At 41.6% G+C, this 16,612-nt stretch overlaps 1 protein-coding gene across 2 annotated transcripts; it reads left to right on the forward strand.

Annotated features, from left to right (window-relative positions):
* The first annotated feature begins 1,765 nt into the window (after positions 1-1,765).
* Zfp62 (ZFP62 zinc finger protein) lies at positions 1,766-16,336 on the forward strand. 2 transcript variants are annotated; one of them, XM_051168290.1, is made up of 2 exons: positions 1,766-1,980; positions 12,595-16,336. In XM_051168290.1, exon 2 carries the CDS (start codon positions 12,615-12,617, stop codon positions 15,366-15,368), a length of 2,754 nt encoding a protein of 917 aa, XP_051024247.1. In that variant the 5' UTR covers positions 1,766-1,980; positions 12,595-12,614; the 3' UTR covers positions 15,369-16,336. The 2 variants fall into 2 exon arrangements, with proteins under 2 accessions (XP_051024247.1, XP_051024246.1); XM_051168289.1 differs by having other exon boundaries at positions 1,835-1,976.
* The last annotated feature ends 276 nt before the right edge of the window (positions 16,337-16,612 follow it).

Below are 16,612 nucleotides of genomic sequence, written 5' to 3' on the forward strand. Positions count from 1 at the left end.
CACAACACACACACACACACACCCCTTTTTCCAACAACTGGCCTTATGTCAGTAACTGTAGAAAATACTGATGGACACCCTGAGAAAAGTATGGCTGGCTGGCTGAGGAGGCCCACGCCAGGACCATTTGATCTGTATCAGTGTTTTTGCTCTCTCAAGCATCAGTAAACTCGAGCTGCTGCAGCAACCATTTCCACCTCGGTCAGAGGGGACAGCTGCCCTGGTGATCTGGAAGAGTATGTTTTGAAGCAGGCAGAACTGTGATTGTCCCCCAAATAATAGCCATAATTGGTCCAAACACCCGCTTCTCAGGCCATACAAACAAGCTGTTCAGGATCAGTTAGTGAACACTCTCTTGTTCTATCACCTCTGATGGGGCAGCAGCAGGCTCACCAAACGCCCTCTGGCCATCAGAAGAATGCCAAGTCCTACAGGTTCTCCCCAGCATCCCTCAGTCCCTACTTGGTACAAGATATGGCTGGCATACCCAGCCCCCTACCCTGAACGCCCCAGCTCAGGAGCTGGGCTGCCCTTCCCCCCAAAAGCCTTTTCTCCATATAATCTAGACAGTTTCGTTACAGGCCGGTTTTGTACCTTTGCCCTCCTGGCTGTTGCACCTGGTTCCCCCCCCCCCCCCCCCCCCCCCTCACATGGTTCAGGGTCACCGCCACTCTGAACTCTCCCGGTGTGTCCGCCTCTAGCTATGTTCTCCCACATTCTATAATAAACTTTCCCCTCCACTATACGTAGGACCGAGCAGTCACGTCCTTTCTTTTCTGTTTCCATTGTTTCATTCACTAAGAATGCAGGCCAGCCTCGTGTGATAACCTTTAATTTAGACTGAATCCTTCTGGAGGCCTGAGACAACTGCCCAAGGCTCCTCTCAGAGTTGTTTGGTCCAGTCAGTGGGATCCTAGCACTATGTGGTTATTTCAATGAAATGTAATTAGACATTTTGTCTTCAGCGGCACTGGTCAAATTTCAAGCATTCCGTAGCTATGTCTCAGTTACTGTTTGGGTTGTAGACTCCTCCCTCAACCCCCAACCTGTCCGTGCTCTTCTCCAAGACGTGCATGTTGGCCTGACATGGCCCTAGGGCTCTGCTCTATGTCACAGCATTCTTCCCACTGGCCCTGGTCTCCTTCGAGGTGCACAGAATTGTGTAGCTTGGTGCCCAAGTGCAAAGTCATCACTACACCTAAATTGCCATTTCCGTGACAATGGGCTAGAGCTTGCCTAGAAAGAAAGATAAGCAGGTATAGACTGCTGCAGACTGCAGGCTTTAAACTCGAGTTTTGTATCTAAGGAAAGTAGGTTTTTCTAGCGGCAGAATGAGGAAGTTAGCGGTTTTCCCTAGATGGGCTGTTTTTGAAGCTGCAGGGTATCTGGGGAGATGGTCAGTTGCGTTTCTTCTCCAGTGTCCAAATAGCTGGCTTCTTGGAAAATTGAGCTAGGTTGAGGGCCTTGGCTTGGAGGAGGAAGTCTTTTAGAAAGAAGTGGTTTGAGAGGAGGGGAGTGAGGGAGGGGGGGGACGGGGTGGGGGGGAGGACGGGGTCGGGGGGGGGGGTAAGAATTCCACTTCCTCCCAAGAGCCCAGACCTCCCTCCTAAGAAATCTCTCCTAACCATGAGTGAGCTCAGCTTCACAGGCAGGAAGTGAAGTATCTCTTCTACCACACCACTTGATTATTTCATTACCCGCCCCCAATCCACCCCGGAATGTAAAAGTCCAAGACAACAGGAAGACGCCCCCTACACATCTTGGGCATCCGGGCAGAAGAACCTCTCCACCCGTGGGTTAGGAGGCCACCAGCAAACCAGCAAACAGCGGGTCACGTGTGGGCGCGACCATCGAGTCAGTCCTCCAACATCCCAGAGAGGCCTCGGAAGTGCCCCCTGCGGCGCGGGTCTTTCCGGCCCGACAGTTCGCGCTTTTGTCCCGCCGGCGGCCGGGCTCCCGCAGCGCCGCCACAGCCAGTACGTGAGTCCCCGGCTGCCCGCGCTCCCGCCACTCCCCGGCCCGCCACGCCCTTCCCTCCTGTGCCCTCGGGTCTCGGGCGGGTCCTGGGGGAGAGCGAGACTCTCCACGCGTCTTGGGAAGCGTCCCCCGGGAGTGAAGGGGAAGGAAAAGTCCAGGCCCTGGCCCCGCGGGCAGCTCCTGCCTTCTGAGCTGGACCGGGCCACGCAAGGGCCAGAATCCGCCCCGGGTTCCTAGATTGTTCTCAGCCATCTCGGGCTTAGGGGGAAAGAGAACCCCGGTTATTAGCGCTTAAGGATTTACCGTGATTGCGGTTAAGTTTGTTTCTGAGACTTAGAGGTGACCTGATTAGGTCATTCCTTCCCTTTATTTTGGTGGGAGAGAGGTGTTGCGAGACATCTGCGGCTGTGGAGGCCGACCCTTCCGCTCCCGGGCCCTCTGCTAGGAATGGGTGTGACCAGAGAAGGCCACTGTCCGATCCCCATCACAGGAGGCTGAGAAAGTGTTGACTTAGGGAAAAGCAAGTGAAAGGCACCTGGAACCAGGGAGTAGCTTTGGGAAATCCTGGGGCTGGAGATTCAAAAGAAAGATAAATAAGGGCCAGCCCGGTGGAGGCGTGCCTAGGCTAGCTTGTTAGCTTAAGATGGTTAGGTTGACCAGGACTATGTACTTACTGCCTGAAGCTGTGTGTGTGTGTGTGTGTGTGTGTGTGTGTGTAATTTTGAATATGTAATATTCATGTGACCATGACACTAAAATGTGTATGTGTAATTTTGAATATGTAATGTTTATGTGACCATGACCCTAAAATACAAAGATCTTTTAAAACAAAAACCTAATTCAAAATATAAAAACATAAGATTTTCTTCCACTGTTCTCAAATGTTGTCCCAGACCCTACCTTAAAAGGTAAACACTTTTGTTAAGATTTTGAATAGACTTCAAGGATTTCTTTATTCAAATATTAGCAAATACAGAGTTTGTTCTTTTATTCAGACAGGTGGTAGCATAACAAATCCTTTTGCTTCCTTTTTCTTCTGTTGAGTCTTGTTTTGCGGATCTCTATCGGGAAACAAGTTTGTTGTTTGCTTTACAGGCTGTAGTAGATTGGCAACTTTAAAAAATACATGTTTTAGATAACTCTGTAGGCTCTAGTAGATAATCTTTGAGTTCTGACTAGTATTTTTAAAATCTAAAATGGCAGTGTGCAGAATGATTCTGTACTAGAATAAGAATTATGAAATTAAGAGGCACTGAGGCTAATAAAGTATTTTTTTTTTTGTTTTAAATTAGCTCATTTAAAAAATATGCTATATTGCCTGCCTCAATCTACCTGAGTGAGCCCTTAGCTTCAGAAAACTCCAGTAAGTTTCATACTTTTATTTTGCTTCCTTTATTCCTGGAGTAGCTCTAAGTATCTCCTCCACTACTATAAGAATATTCCATTGCCAGGCATGGTGGTGCTCACCTTTAATCCCAGGCAGAGGCAGGTGGGTCTCTTGAGTTCGAGGCCAGCCTGGTCTACAAAGTGAGTCCAGGCTACACAGAGAAACCCTGTCTCAAAAAACAAAAACAACAACAACAAAAAAAAAAAAGAAAAGAAAGAAAAGAATATTCCATTATAGAAACCTCTTTAATCCTTATTTCTAATTTTAAAATAACAGGAACAAATCTTGTTAGCCATTTACATTTGCTTTTCATAAATTAAATGGAAAAATAACTAGAGCATAAGTCATACTTTGGTCTCATATAGTTCCATCTGCCATTTGCATATCCTCCTACTTAGGTGCTCTGAGTCGGCAAACATCCTCTCTTACTTTTGTTCTCTAGTCATCCAGTGTGGTATCTAAGAGCTTCTGCTACAGAAGCCGTAGACCACACTTGAGATGTAGGACATTGCTTTGTGGAATACAGTTGAAATCTGGAACTTGACTGTAGCTGCAGGCGTCCTGGCACCTGCTTCTTCTCACAGTCACTTATCATAGGAGTCATTTTCCATTGAACCAAGGTTGTGCTCTTGTGAGTTGTTTTAGTTTTTGAGAAGTAACTTCTCTCTGCCTGGAGCACACGATAATATAAATGCAGCAGCAGCTGCTGCTGCTGCTGCTGCTGCTGCTTCTTCTTCCTCCTCCTCCTCCTCCTCCTCCTTCCTCCTCCTCCTCCTCTTCCTCCTCCTCCCCCCTCCCCCTCCTCCTCCTGTTTTTCAAGACAGGTTCTCTCTGTGTAGTCTTGGTGTCCTGGACTTGCTTTGTAGAGCAGGCTGCCCTCAAACTCAGAGTTCTGCCTGCCTTTGTTTCCCAGAGTGCCAGGGTTCCCAGCTAAGTGTGAGTTCTTGATATCTGCACATGCTCTTTTGTAGGACCTAGCAGTAGAATGTGGCTAAGCACAGAAATAACCAGAGGTTTTGAGTGTGAGGGACAGAGACTTTTTTTTGGTTGACTTTTCCACTGATGTTACTACACTGTTAAGGTCATGCTGACCACCAAAAGGTGGTTTGAGAGATTTCCCATCTAGTTTTAAGAAGTTAAAACTTTTGGTCCTTTTTGGACCTTTTTGGTCCTGTGTTAAGGGCACACATGATGGCCACCACATCTACCCTATTGATTATATTATAGTGACTTCATCTTAGAGTTCTAGTTCTTGGTTCTCTTTCCCCCTCCCTCAATCCATTCTTTCACTGCTTATTAGTAGTGGCAGCAGTGTGCCCTTAGTCCCAGGAAGCAGAGGCTGGTGAAGCTCTGAGTCAAGTCTTTAAAAAAAAAAAAAAAACGCAAAGTAAAAATAATACAGTGAATTCTGTGCCCATAGCTGCTACATTTTTCTCACCTTTATGTTTTTGTTTTTAGAGACATAGTTTCTCTGTGTAGGCTTGGCTGTCCTGAAATTACTTTGTAGACCAGGCCAGCCTCCAACTCACAGCGATCTGTCTGCCTCTGCCTCCCCGAATGCTGGGATTATAGGCGTGTGCCAAGTGCCTAGCTAGTTGGTTGAAGCATTTTAAAGCAAATTCCTAATACCGTTTTTTGTTGGCATTAACACATATTTTAGCTGTTATTAAATATATTTTACTTGTCATTAAAAGGGTATATATACTCCTAACAGCTATAGTACCATTACATAACAGCCCATTTTAGCTGTTTTAAATCTAGCAGCAGTAGGTAGACTACTGGGTCATTTGTCCACAAGAAGCTGAGAAGGGCTTATACCTTTATAATGGAAGGTTTATAAGCCACAGTATGGTCCAAAAGACCCAAAATATTTATACTTATCTGGCTTTTTTACAGAAAAGTATTGCCCATCCAAGATTTAATAATGCCTATGCTGCTTCTTTACTTAAAATTCGTGAGAAGTAAGTGGACTCTTTAGTTTGAGTCAGACCCTGGGAAGCCTCTGTTGCCTTACTGTATGGTTTCACGTGCTGCTCTATGTTCCAGATGTCTATAGAGTTCTTAGTCTTTCAGGGCAGAGATTTGCCTTCCCACCTTTCTCTCTATCTGTGCTGCTTGCTGCCTTGTGGAGTAGAGCCCTTCATTCTCTGGACTAGCCCAGAGCCTGTGGGTCAGGGAAGAACTGCTTATTATCGGTCATGATGTAAGTTCCTTTCGCACCATTCACTCAAGTAACTGTGATACTAGAGTGAACCCTCAGTATGTTCATAAGGATAACAGTGTAGCGTACTAACTTCCCCTGCCTTATATGCTAACAGCATTTTTGCTACTGCTGTCTTGATGTACTTTGGCCTGTGTTTTTGATTGAACTACTAGATGGGCCAAATAACTTCTACCCAAGCAGAGGGAGTTAAGAAAACTTTTCCCTCTGACTAGATTGGAGAGGCAAAAAAAGTGTTTGTGATTTCATACTGTTGAGGCTAGTTGGTAGCAAATCATACCGTCCCTGAACTGACTAAGGAGGGGTTGGAGAGATGACTTACTTTTTTTTGTTTGTTTGTTTGAGATAGGGTTTCTCTGTGTGGCCTTGGCTGTCCTGGAACTCTCTTGGTAGACCAGGGTGGCCTTGAACTCACAGAGATCTGCCTGCCTCTGCCTCCTAAGTGCTGGAATTAAAGGCACACCCAGCCTGGAAAGATGGCTTTTTGTCACAACCAGGAAGACCTGAGTTCAGATTCCCATGTGAAAAGTCTGGAGTTGTACCATACACCTGAGTCCTAGGAGTGGAGAGGAGAGAAAGGCTGATCACGGCAGCTTAGTCAGACAGAGAGCCTAGCTGAATTGATGAGAAACCACATCTCAGAAAATAAATAGAGAGTGATTGATGAAGACACCTGACACCAACACCTCTGATTGACACACACACACACACACACACACACACACACACACACACTCTCTCTCTCTCTCTCACTCTCTCTCTCTCTCTCTCTCTCTCTCTCTCTCTCCAGGGAGAGGCTAGACTTGAGAGCTAGAGCGTGCAGTGGCAGTGAATCAATGCCCATTTTGTGTCTAAGAACACATTTCGGTAGCTTGACATAGAGGACGTGGCCTGATGTGGGGTGTGTTTTAGGAGTTTGGTTTGTTTTTGTGCTACTCTAGCAAATCCTGAAGACTGAGTAGTTTGCAACAAACAAAAATGCACAGCTTATAATTCTGGAACCCAAGAAGTCCCAAATTAAGGTGTTGGCATCTCTTTAGGCCTTCTTGCTACGTCTTCACATGGTGGAAGGCACCGCATGGCAGAAGAGCAGAGAGAGCCATGGTAAGAGTGCTTTATGAGGAACCCTGTCCCACAATAACGGCATTAATACACTGTAACATAAAGACAGTGTCTCTGTGGCCTTATCATCTACTTCTGCCAGGAACAGTGTCACACTTTTGTAATTCCAGATAACTGACAGGCTGAAGCTGGCATCTCTGAGCCTGGGACTTCTAGTTCAAGGCCAACCCCAATAATATTGTGAGACTTGTTTCAAAAACAGAACAAAAGTACTTTAAGAAAAAGAGCTGCTTAATATTATATTGACAATTTACTTATGCATGAATTTTGTTTTAGTGTGGTGTTAAACTATAGCAGAAAATGATCAGGTATGCATTTTATAAAACTCTTAACAGCTCTTAGAGGAAGAATTGGATGGGGGTAAGAACGAAGGCAGAAAGACTGAGAGGGGTAGAAGAGAACTAAGGAGACTGAAAGCAAGGCCTGGAAGCCGATGTTCAACAATAGAATGAGCTACTCTCCCAGGCTGTTTCGGATATAGATGAGAGAAAGGGGAGCCTGCTTCTAATTTAGGCAAGGAGGACAGTGGGGTGGATAGTAGGGTCTGTGTTTGCATAAGGCTTTGGGCCGAGGATAAATTTCTGACAGACAGCTTTTAGGAGTAATAGAGGTCATATGTAGGTGGAGCTATCTGTCCACAGAGTCAACAGGAAAGATTAAGTGAGAGGCTCGGGAGCATCTGAGCAGCAGCAACTCTGTGAAGGAACCATTTATTGTGCCTAAATTGGATGTTCAACCTAGCTCTAGTAGTCTCACATAGTGCCTCACCTTTTCTGTTCCTTCCTTCCTTGTTGGTAAGCAGCACACCATACCACAGCTCACCTCGTACTTCCTGTTCCTAGCCACTTCTCTAAAGATTGTGATTTTTTAAAAATAGGGAATACTAAAAGAACCCCAAACTTGATGTGCTTATGCCAGTGTGGTCTTATTTTTCTTTTTGGCTTGCTGGCAACCAGAGCTAAGGTATGTATGTGTGTGTGTGTGTGTGTGTGTGTGTGTGTGTGTGTGTGTAGAAGTAAAAATGTATACATGTCTACACTTACGTACACACATTGTTTATAAGTGATGAGTTTATACAATACTTTTAATTCATCCACATAAGGTTCTTTCTTGCTTCTTCCTAACCCATATTTGTATGTCTTTTTCCTCCATGAAAATCCTGACTGGTTCTTAACAAAAGTCACATTTGAGTTCCATAGTACATCTAAAATTATTTCAGAATTGCTTTGCCCATGCTACTGACAATAGTTCCCCCATTCAATTTGTTTGAAATTCTCCCCTGCACCTCCCTACCAACCTTCAGAAGATTAAATGTAGACACGTATGCAACCAAACACTATATTCCTAAGTTACATAGCTTAGGCTTTTGTTTATTTTCTCTCTGTGTTTTTAGTATCCCTGCGAAACAGATGAGTTCACTGTTTCTGTTTACTTCCTATTTTAGCAATTTCCCCTCCCTCATCTTTATTGATTTCATTTTATTCTTTTATTATGCAGAACATTGTAATACTTCCATAAGGAAAAACTACAGTGCTGTAATCAGTGTCTCCACACCACCCCATTCCCCGGTGTCTGATTCTCCCACTCCACCCTTTGCAGAGATCAGTGGTTTCTTGGTATTACCATAAAGAAAGACAAGAATATAAAATACTTGCTTCTTTCTGCCTTTTTTAGCATCTGTACTTTTTCATTTTTTGATACTATAATACTGTATACATCCTGGAAATTACTACCAGTTATGTGTATTTTATAGTGTAACTAGTCTGTACATACAGATTTAGGTAATTTCCCATATTTTCAATTAAAATTGCCCCATAATTGTATTATCTATGCACATGTTCTTTTGAGTGCACACATACATGCACATACATGCTTTTGTAGTGTTAGAGGTATGTCTTCAGAATTGTTATTTCTAGATTGAAGGGGACATGTATGTATTAGCATAGGTTTTCCACCACAAGCAGTATGTAAGTTTGCATTCCAAGTAATCTATGAGAATGTTTTCTTTATTGTCTTATCAACGGGATATACAGTCAAGTGTTACATGTAAGAAAAACTATTGAAGTTTTGATGTATATTTCTCTTACTAGTGAAAATAAGTATATTTTTAGATGTTCAATAATTGTTTTTTGCCTTTTATTTTTAAAGGAAAAACCACTATATTGGCATGGTTAATTATTATGTGAAACATACTTTATATTCACTGAACAAAATAATTATCTTACACTATTATAAACAAGCCCACAGCAAGAGAAACGTCTAAAGGCAATCACAAAGTTGAGGAAGCTGACTAGCAACTGACTAGTTTTAAGACATTTTAACATATTTTGATCATAGAAATATTTTACTTTTCAAATTACAGTATATGTCATAGAAATCTGCACCAAGAAGCTGTTTCTAGTGGGGGTAAATTTAAGTTTTACTTTGTAAAGAAAAAAACAAGTTTATTGGCAACAACCGCTACAAACTGTCATTTCAAGCTTTTTCTTACCTTAGTTTAAAATTTCAAAGGAAAGGAGCTAAGTTCTCAGAATATGCTATGGTTGTCAAGTCACAGTCGCTGAACTCAGGGGTGTATGGTGCCCTGCAGACAAGCTGCTTGACTCTGGCACAGCACCCTTCACATCTGTAGGGGACTGTCTGTGATCGCCAGTCTACCAACTAACGTTAGGCCGCCTGTAGGAAAAGAGATCACAAATGCTGGGCGGCTATACCAGTCTAGGAGGTTATCTTCTTTTAGGGAGTGAATTAAGAAATATTTCTAGGCTTTCTTTCAAAATAGTCACCTTCTCTAGAACTGAACCTAACTGAGGTTTCTTTTCTTCTTTTTCTGGTAATCCCCAGATGAATAGTATTAAAAGGGACACTGGGAAGTGGCCATAGGGCTTTTAAGCTTTCCTTTGACAGCTTTATTCCCAATAGTAGGCATTTCTTTGGGGCTTCTTTCTTTGCATGAGGACCTAGTAAGCCACCCTGAAAAGGAACTGATGAAGGACCAGCAATTCTGACAGGAGCCATTGCAGTTGGTACCTTAGCTTGTGCATCTTGGTTATGGTTAGGAAGTTTTCTTTATACCCAGGTCAGGTTATAGAGTCATTAACTCATGTTTTCTTCTGGTATTTGGTATTCTAGTATCTGTTGTATTATTTCTAGCTTCTTTATATTTAAAGCTCTGTTTCATTTGGAGTTTGTCCCTTTGTGTAGTATAAAAGATCTAATTTTATCTTTTCTTATTCTCCAGATGGCTTTATATTTGTTACAGTACTATTTTTAAATCTGTCTTTTCCCCAGTAATACCATCCTCATCATTAATTTCTATGTATAGTTAGAATAATTCTTGGATATGTCTATTTTTATGCCAGTAACACATTTAAATTAGAGAAACACATTTTTAATTATAGCATATGTTAATAACCAGTATGGCTAGTAGTCACTCACAGCTCTTTTTCTTCCCTAGCAACTTTTTATTTTAGGAAATTGTTTTCTATGGCTGTAAGAACTTTAACATTTTTCTCTCCTGAGGAAGTTGAGATGGAGGGCCTAAAATTGAAAAGGAAATGGGTGGACAATCTCTGTTGTATGTGGAAATATCTGAGTATAGGTAAGGTATGCGCCGCTGAAGCTTCTGGAACTACACTATCCCACTTACTAGCTCCACATTTTGTGCTGTGGGCTGTTCTACCAAAACTAATTCAGGGATCAGGGAACTAGTCTGGGAGACCATTCTTCAGCGACCTTATACTTGGGACTCAATTTTATATAATATTTTCTCAGCTGAATCAACTTTTGCTTTCATATCTACTGGACGATTCTTCACCTTCTAAATGATCTCCTAAATTTCTAGCTTTTTCTATTCCTATAGGAAGTCATTATTCCTATGAAAATTATGCTGGGTAATAAGATTCTTTACATCTGTTTACTCCAAAGCATGTGTCTTACTTTTATTGCCCATTTTTCCCTCTCACATAATAAGATTCATAGAATTTCACAATAATGTCCTGAAATGTTACTCAAGGCAGGAGAGAAAGATCACATTTTTTTTTTTATCATAAATGCTTCATTTTCTTGAAATAAGTTAGAACAGCTTCTTTTAAGAAGTCATTATGCAGAGAGTGAGTCTATCTGATGGAGCACACCAGTCATGCAAAGTACCTTCAGGGGAACAAGAGCCCTGCCTGGGTGTAAAAGTGCTTTGGGACGTTTATCTTTTTTGAACCGTGTGCTTTTCCCCCCTACATTTTAACTCTGATCCAATAGCTTAATTTTAATACAATAATAAATAAAATAAATACTATTAACATTTGCCCTGGCCAAGAGACAAGTACTGTTCTTACTGCTTTTGCGTGGCTCTCATCCAGTATTCACAATGACACTATTACTTTCATTTTACAGGTGGAGAAACTACTGTACAAAGAAGTTAAATAGCTTTCTCAAAGGTCATATAACTAGGTATTTGAACTTAGTCTGTATTCTAGTTATTTTCTGGTCTATGTGAGAGACTGGTTTCAAGGTCTCATAATACCACAGTCTACCAAAGATGCTCAAGTACCTTATTTAAATTGACTGTTTACATAGGACCTTTGTATATCATCCTGTGTACTTGAACCATTTTCAAATTATTACTAGTGCCTAAAAGCAGTGTGAGTCTTTGTTATATTGTAGTATTTAGAGAACGATGATAAAAATTAAAAAGCCTGTATATGTTCAGCACAAATGTAACTTTGTTTTTCTGAATCTTTTTGCTCCATAGTTGGCAGAATCTGCAGATGCAGAACCTACAGACATGGAGCGCCAACCACCTTACTCAGTGGCTTGAGGTGTTGTCATTGTTGCTTCACCATCTTTGAGCAGAGGTCTTAGACTGTAGTTCATGCTGGCCTGGAACATACAGTCACTCTCCTGCCTCAGCCTACAAAGTGCCCCAATAACAAGATTGAGCCAGTGCACGTTGCTGTTTTGGATGTGCTATATAACCAATGTATTCATAAATAAGAGTGAAAGCTTTATTCCTTGGTAGACTGGAACATATTCTAACATATTCTAGCCAAGGACAATGGACACTTTCCAAGGACAATGTTTTCCTACACAGACAAGTCCAGAAGGCTAGATAAATTTGCAGTAGCTGCACATTTCTTTCTCATTTCCTGGTCATAGTCCTTGTAATCTTATAACTACAGCTACTTGCCTGATCTCTTTCCGAGGGTACTGATTTATCCTCTTTAGTTTTGCCTGCTCTCCCATGATTTATGTGTATTTTTTAAAAGAAAAATTAGCCTTGCCTTTGTTATCCCAATTTTTTTCTGTCACTTGTTTTTCAGAGACTTCGTTGTTTTTTTTATGAGGTGACATTGAAACGGATTGGTATTGGCTGTGGTTCTTCTGTGTACTAGTCCAACCCATTTTTATCATTCCTTCATCCTAGGTTGTAAATACAGGAATGAAAAAGCTCATTGGTTCATTATCAATCTGGGCTGTAGTTTTAACAGTAGTTCTGAAGGTGCTGAAATCTTATTCATGTCCTCCATTATAGCCCCAGTACTTAAAATGGTGTTTATGGGGGCAGGAAGGATGACTTAGCAGTCAAGAGACCTTGATGCTCTTGGAGAGGACCTGGGTTCAATTTCTAGTACCCTACGGTGGCTCCCAACTGTGAGTAACTCCAGGTAGAGGAGATCTGTCTTCAGAACTCATTGGGCACCAAGCATGTAGTGGTGCACATTCCTACATGCAAGCAAAACATTTAGATATTTAAAGATTATTTTTAAAATGGTACCTGCCACAGAACAAGCAAATACTTGTCAACTAGATAAGTTAATAACTATTGTTATTCTCTCAGATTTTTGTTTTGTTTTTATCTAAACATAACATTTTTGTTTTCTTGGTCTAGTGTCAAATTTAAAGACAAGCATGGAGGATGAAGAATCAGCTAAGAAGAATGAAAATCATTCAAATTCAGACTCTCAGTGCCCAGATGTGGAAATTTTTCAAAAGGATCATATGAAGAAATCTAAGATTGGTGACACTTGTGATTGGGTAGAGAAGCAATTGAAAAGGCCTGAATGGAAAATCATTAAGGAAGACAAAACTTGCATCAGAGAAAAGATTGACAAATCTAAGAACACAGCAAATATAAAAATAGAGCCGGATGAGGAGGCATTTGAGAAAAGTTTCTACCCAAGTGCAAATTCCATGTACCAGACTAACCCTACAGAAGCAAAAAGTACTGAACAAGGTGAACACATGGAGAACAGTAATGGAAACTTGCACCCTGTCCCACAGCAGAATGCTCCTGCTGTTAAGAAATCACATAAGTGTGATGAGTGTGGAAAATCCTTCAAATACAATTCTCGCCTTGTTCAACATAAAATTATGCACACTGGAGAAAAGCGCTATGAGTGTGACGACTGTAGGGGAACGTTCCGTAGCAGCTCCAGCCTTCGCGTCCATAAGCGCATCCATACTGGTGAGAAGCCCTACAAGTGTGACGAGTGTGGGAAGGCCTACATGTCCTACTCTAGCCTGATCAACCACAAAAGCACACATTCTGGGGAGAAGAACTGCAAATGTGATGAGTGTGGAAAATCCTTCAACTACAGTTCTGTTCTAGACCAGCATAAAAGGATCCACACCGGAGAGAAGCCCTATGAATGTGGTGAGTGTGGAAAGGCCTTCAGGAACAGTTCTGGTCTGAGAGTCCACAAAAGGATCCACACAGGGGAGAAGCCCTACGAATGCGACATCTGTGGGAAAACCTTCAGTAATAGCTCTGGCCTGAGGGTCCACAAGCGGATCCATACAGGTGAGAAACCCTATGAGTGTGATGAATGTGGTAAGGCCTTCATTACTTGCAGGACGCTTCTAAATCATAAAAGCATCCACTTTGGCGATAAACCTTATAAATGTGACGAGTGTGAGAAATCTTTTAATTATAGCTCTCTCCTCATTCAACATAAAGTCATCCACACTGGTGAGAAGCCTTATGAATGTGATGAATGTGGGAAGGCCTTTAGGAATAGCTCGGGTCTCATAGTGCATAAAAGGATCCATACAGGAGAGAAACCTTACAAGTGTGATATCTGTGGCAAAGCGTTCAGCTATAGTTCAGGCCTTGCAGTCCATAAAAGCATTCATCCTGGAAAGAAAGCCCATGAATGTAAGGAGTGTGGCAAGTCCTTTAGTTATAACTCACTACTTCTTCAGCATAAGACCATTCACACTGGAGAGAGACCTTATGTATGTGATGTTTGTAGCAAAACGTTCAGAAACAATTCAGGCCTCAAAGTCCACCAGAGGCTCCATACTGGCGAAAAACCGTATGAGTGTGATGTGTGCGGGAAGGCCTATATCTCACGCTCAAGCCTTAAAAATCACAAGGGAATCCACATGGGGGAGAAGCCCTATAAATGCAGCTATTGTGAGAAATCCTTCAACTACAGCTCTGCCCTTGAGCAGCATAAAAGGATTCATACAAGGGAAAAACCCTTTGGGTGTGATGAGTGTGGAAAAGCCTTCAGAAACAATTCAGGCCTTAAAGTACATAAACGAATTCACACAGGGGAGAGACCTTACAAATGTGAAGAATGTGGAAAAGCCTACATCTCACTCTCAAGCCTTATAAATCATAAAAGTGTACACCCTGGGGAAAAGCCCTTTAAATGTGATGAGTGTGAGAAAGCCTTCATCACATACCGAACCCTTCTAAACCACAAAAAAATTCATCTTGGAGAAAAGCCCTTCAAATGCGATGTGTGTGAGAAATCTTTTAACTACACCTCACTTCTTTCTCAACACAAAAGAGTTCATACTAGAGAGAAACCCTTTGAATGTGACAGGTGTGAAAAGGTCTTCAGAAACAACTCAAGCCTTAAAGTTCATAAAAGAATACACACTGGGGAGAAACCCTATGAGTGTGACGTGTGTGGAAAAGCCTACATCTCACACTCAAGCCTTATTAACCATAAAAGTACACATCCTGGCAAGACACCCTATACATGTGATGAATGTGGAAAAGCATTTTTCTCAAGCAGAACTCTTATAAGCCATAAAAGAGTCCATCTTGGGGAAAAACCCTTCAAGTGTGTTGAGTGTGGGAAATCATTTAGCTACAGCTCACTTCTTTCCCAACACAAGAGGATCCACACAGGGGAGAAACCGTATGTATGTGATTGGTGTGGGAAGGCGTTCAGGAACAGCTCAGGCCTCACGGTGCACAAAAGGATCCATACGGGCGAAAAACCCTATGGATGTGATGAGTGTGGAAAGGCGTACATTTCACACTCAAGTCTTATCAATCATAAAAGTGTCCATCGTGGGAAGCAGCCCTATAATTGTGAGTGTGGGAAGTCTTTCAATTACAGATCTGTCCTTGACCAACACAAAAGGATCCACACTGGAAAGAAGCCATATCGATGTAATGATTGTGGAAAGATGTTCAATATCAGATCAAATCTTACCAAGCATAAAAGAATCCATACTGGAGAGGAATCTTTAACTATGGCAAATATGGAAAGCCATAGTGGCACCTTCCAGAAGATAATCTACTATGAGGGAGGAAATGCTCTGGATGGAACCAGGATGCAGATGCCTATGTGGGAGGCAGATCCTACCAAGTCTCAAAGATATCAAATAGAAGAAAAACTTTATGAATATAAGAATTTTTGAAGTCCTTCATCATGGCTTATAATTTTCATAGTGTAAATGGAAGAATCCTAAGTGATAATGAACAGTTCTTTCTACATGATTCAGTCATAGCAAGAACAGTTCTAGTGTCATATTAGTTGAGCCCTTTAGGAATATAAAATACCACTAAATATAAAACTTTCTGATGGAACATTTAAAAAATGTAGACACATTTCTGGATATAAAACATGAAGGTAAAGGACTTCTTTTAGAGATCGTATTCACTATAAAGATCTTATTTGGATAAATAAGTGAACAAGCATGTAGAAAGTCTGGTATAATTTTGAACTCTACTTTGGTCAGTGGAAAAAAAAAGATCCAAGAAGGGCCTCCAACAGGCAGATTCAGGGAGAGAATTGCTTCAGGGAATATCAGTTTATTAGTGGATGTGGATTATAGACTTAAAAATAATGGTTTGTAGTAGGGAGATGACAATTTCTGAAACAATTCAGATGTTCTAGGAAAAGAAAAGGCATAGTCAAGTCTGTGACATACTTTAAAATGAAGATTAGTTAGAATATACTATTACACTAATTGAAGATAAGACTTTTAGAGTTTCAGATAAACTCCCTTAATAATTGATGTATATGATAAGTGAAAACCTGGAAGGTGGCATTCATACAAACTAAATTAATGGAAAGGATCTCAGTAATGAAACACCTGTAATTTGCACCTTACAGAAAAATTCAGGGAATCCTGTGAATAAAAGTTTCTTCAAAGGAAGGCATTTTATTGTGAGCTAAGTAAGTACCAGGAATTAAGAGGAAACTCATGTTCTAAAACAATGTTTAAGTGTCTGTTTCAGAAAGTGTTGTAAAGATTTCATGTACTACATGTGTATATTGTCTGTTGTAAAATAGGACTGTGTTCAGAACTCACTTTGCTATAAAAGCCAGATAGTTATGGTAAGGTAAGGCAAAACTCCAATAAAGAAATGCCTCAAGTGTAAATAGGCTGTGACTTACTTAAGATGGACTAATGTAGAGAGCCGTTTGTGTGCCCTGTCTTTCGTTTTAAGTTGTACTGGACCTAAGCCAGAAAAGCGTCTGCCTTATCTGTGAAGACTCATCCACCAAGCTAATCTCTGAGGCTTTACCAAAAGTTAGATGATGCTTAGCTCAGGGGAAAACAGCTGAATTGGATTATACGTCCTCAGAGCGGGTAGTGTTGGCGTTCCTGCTCGGATGGAAAGGTATCCTGGGAGTTGGGAGCCCCGGAACCACACA

Source organism: Acomys russatus, chromosome 25, assembly GCF_903995435.1.
Source record: "Acomys russatus chromosome 25, mAcoRus1.1, whole genome shotgun sequence".
Lineage (NCBI taxonomy): Eukaryota > Metazoa > Chordata > Mammalia > Rodentia > Muridae > Acomys > Acomys russatus.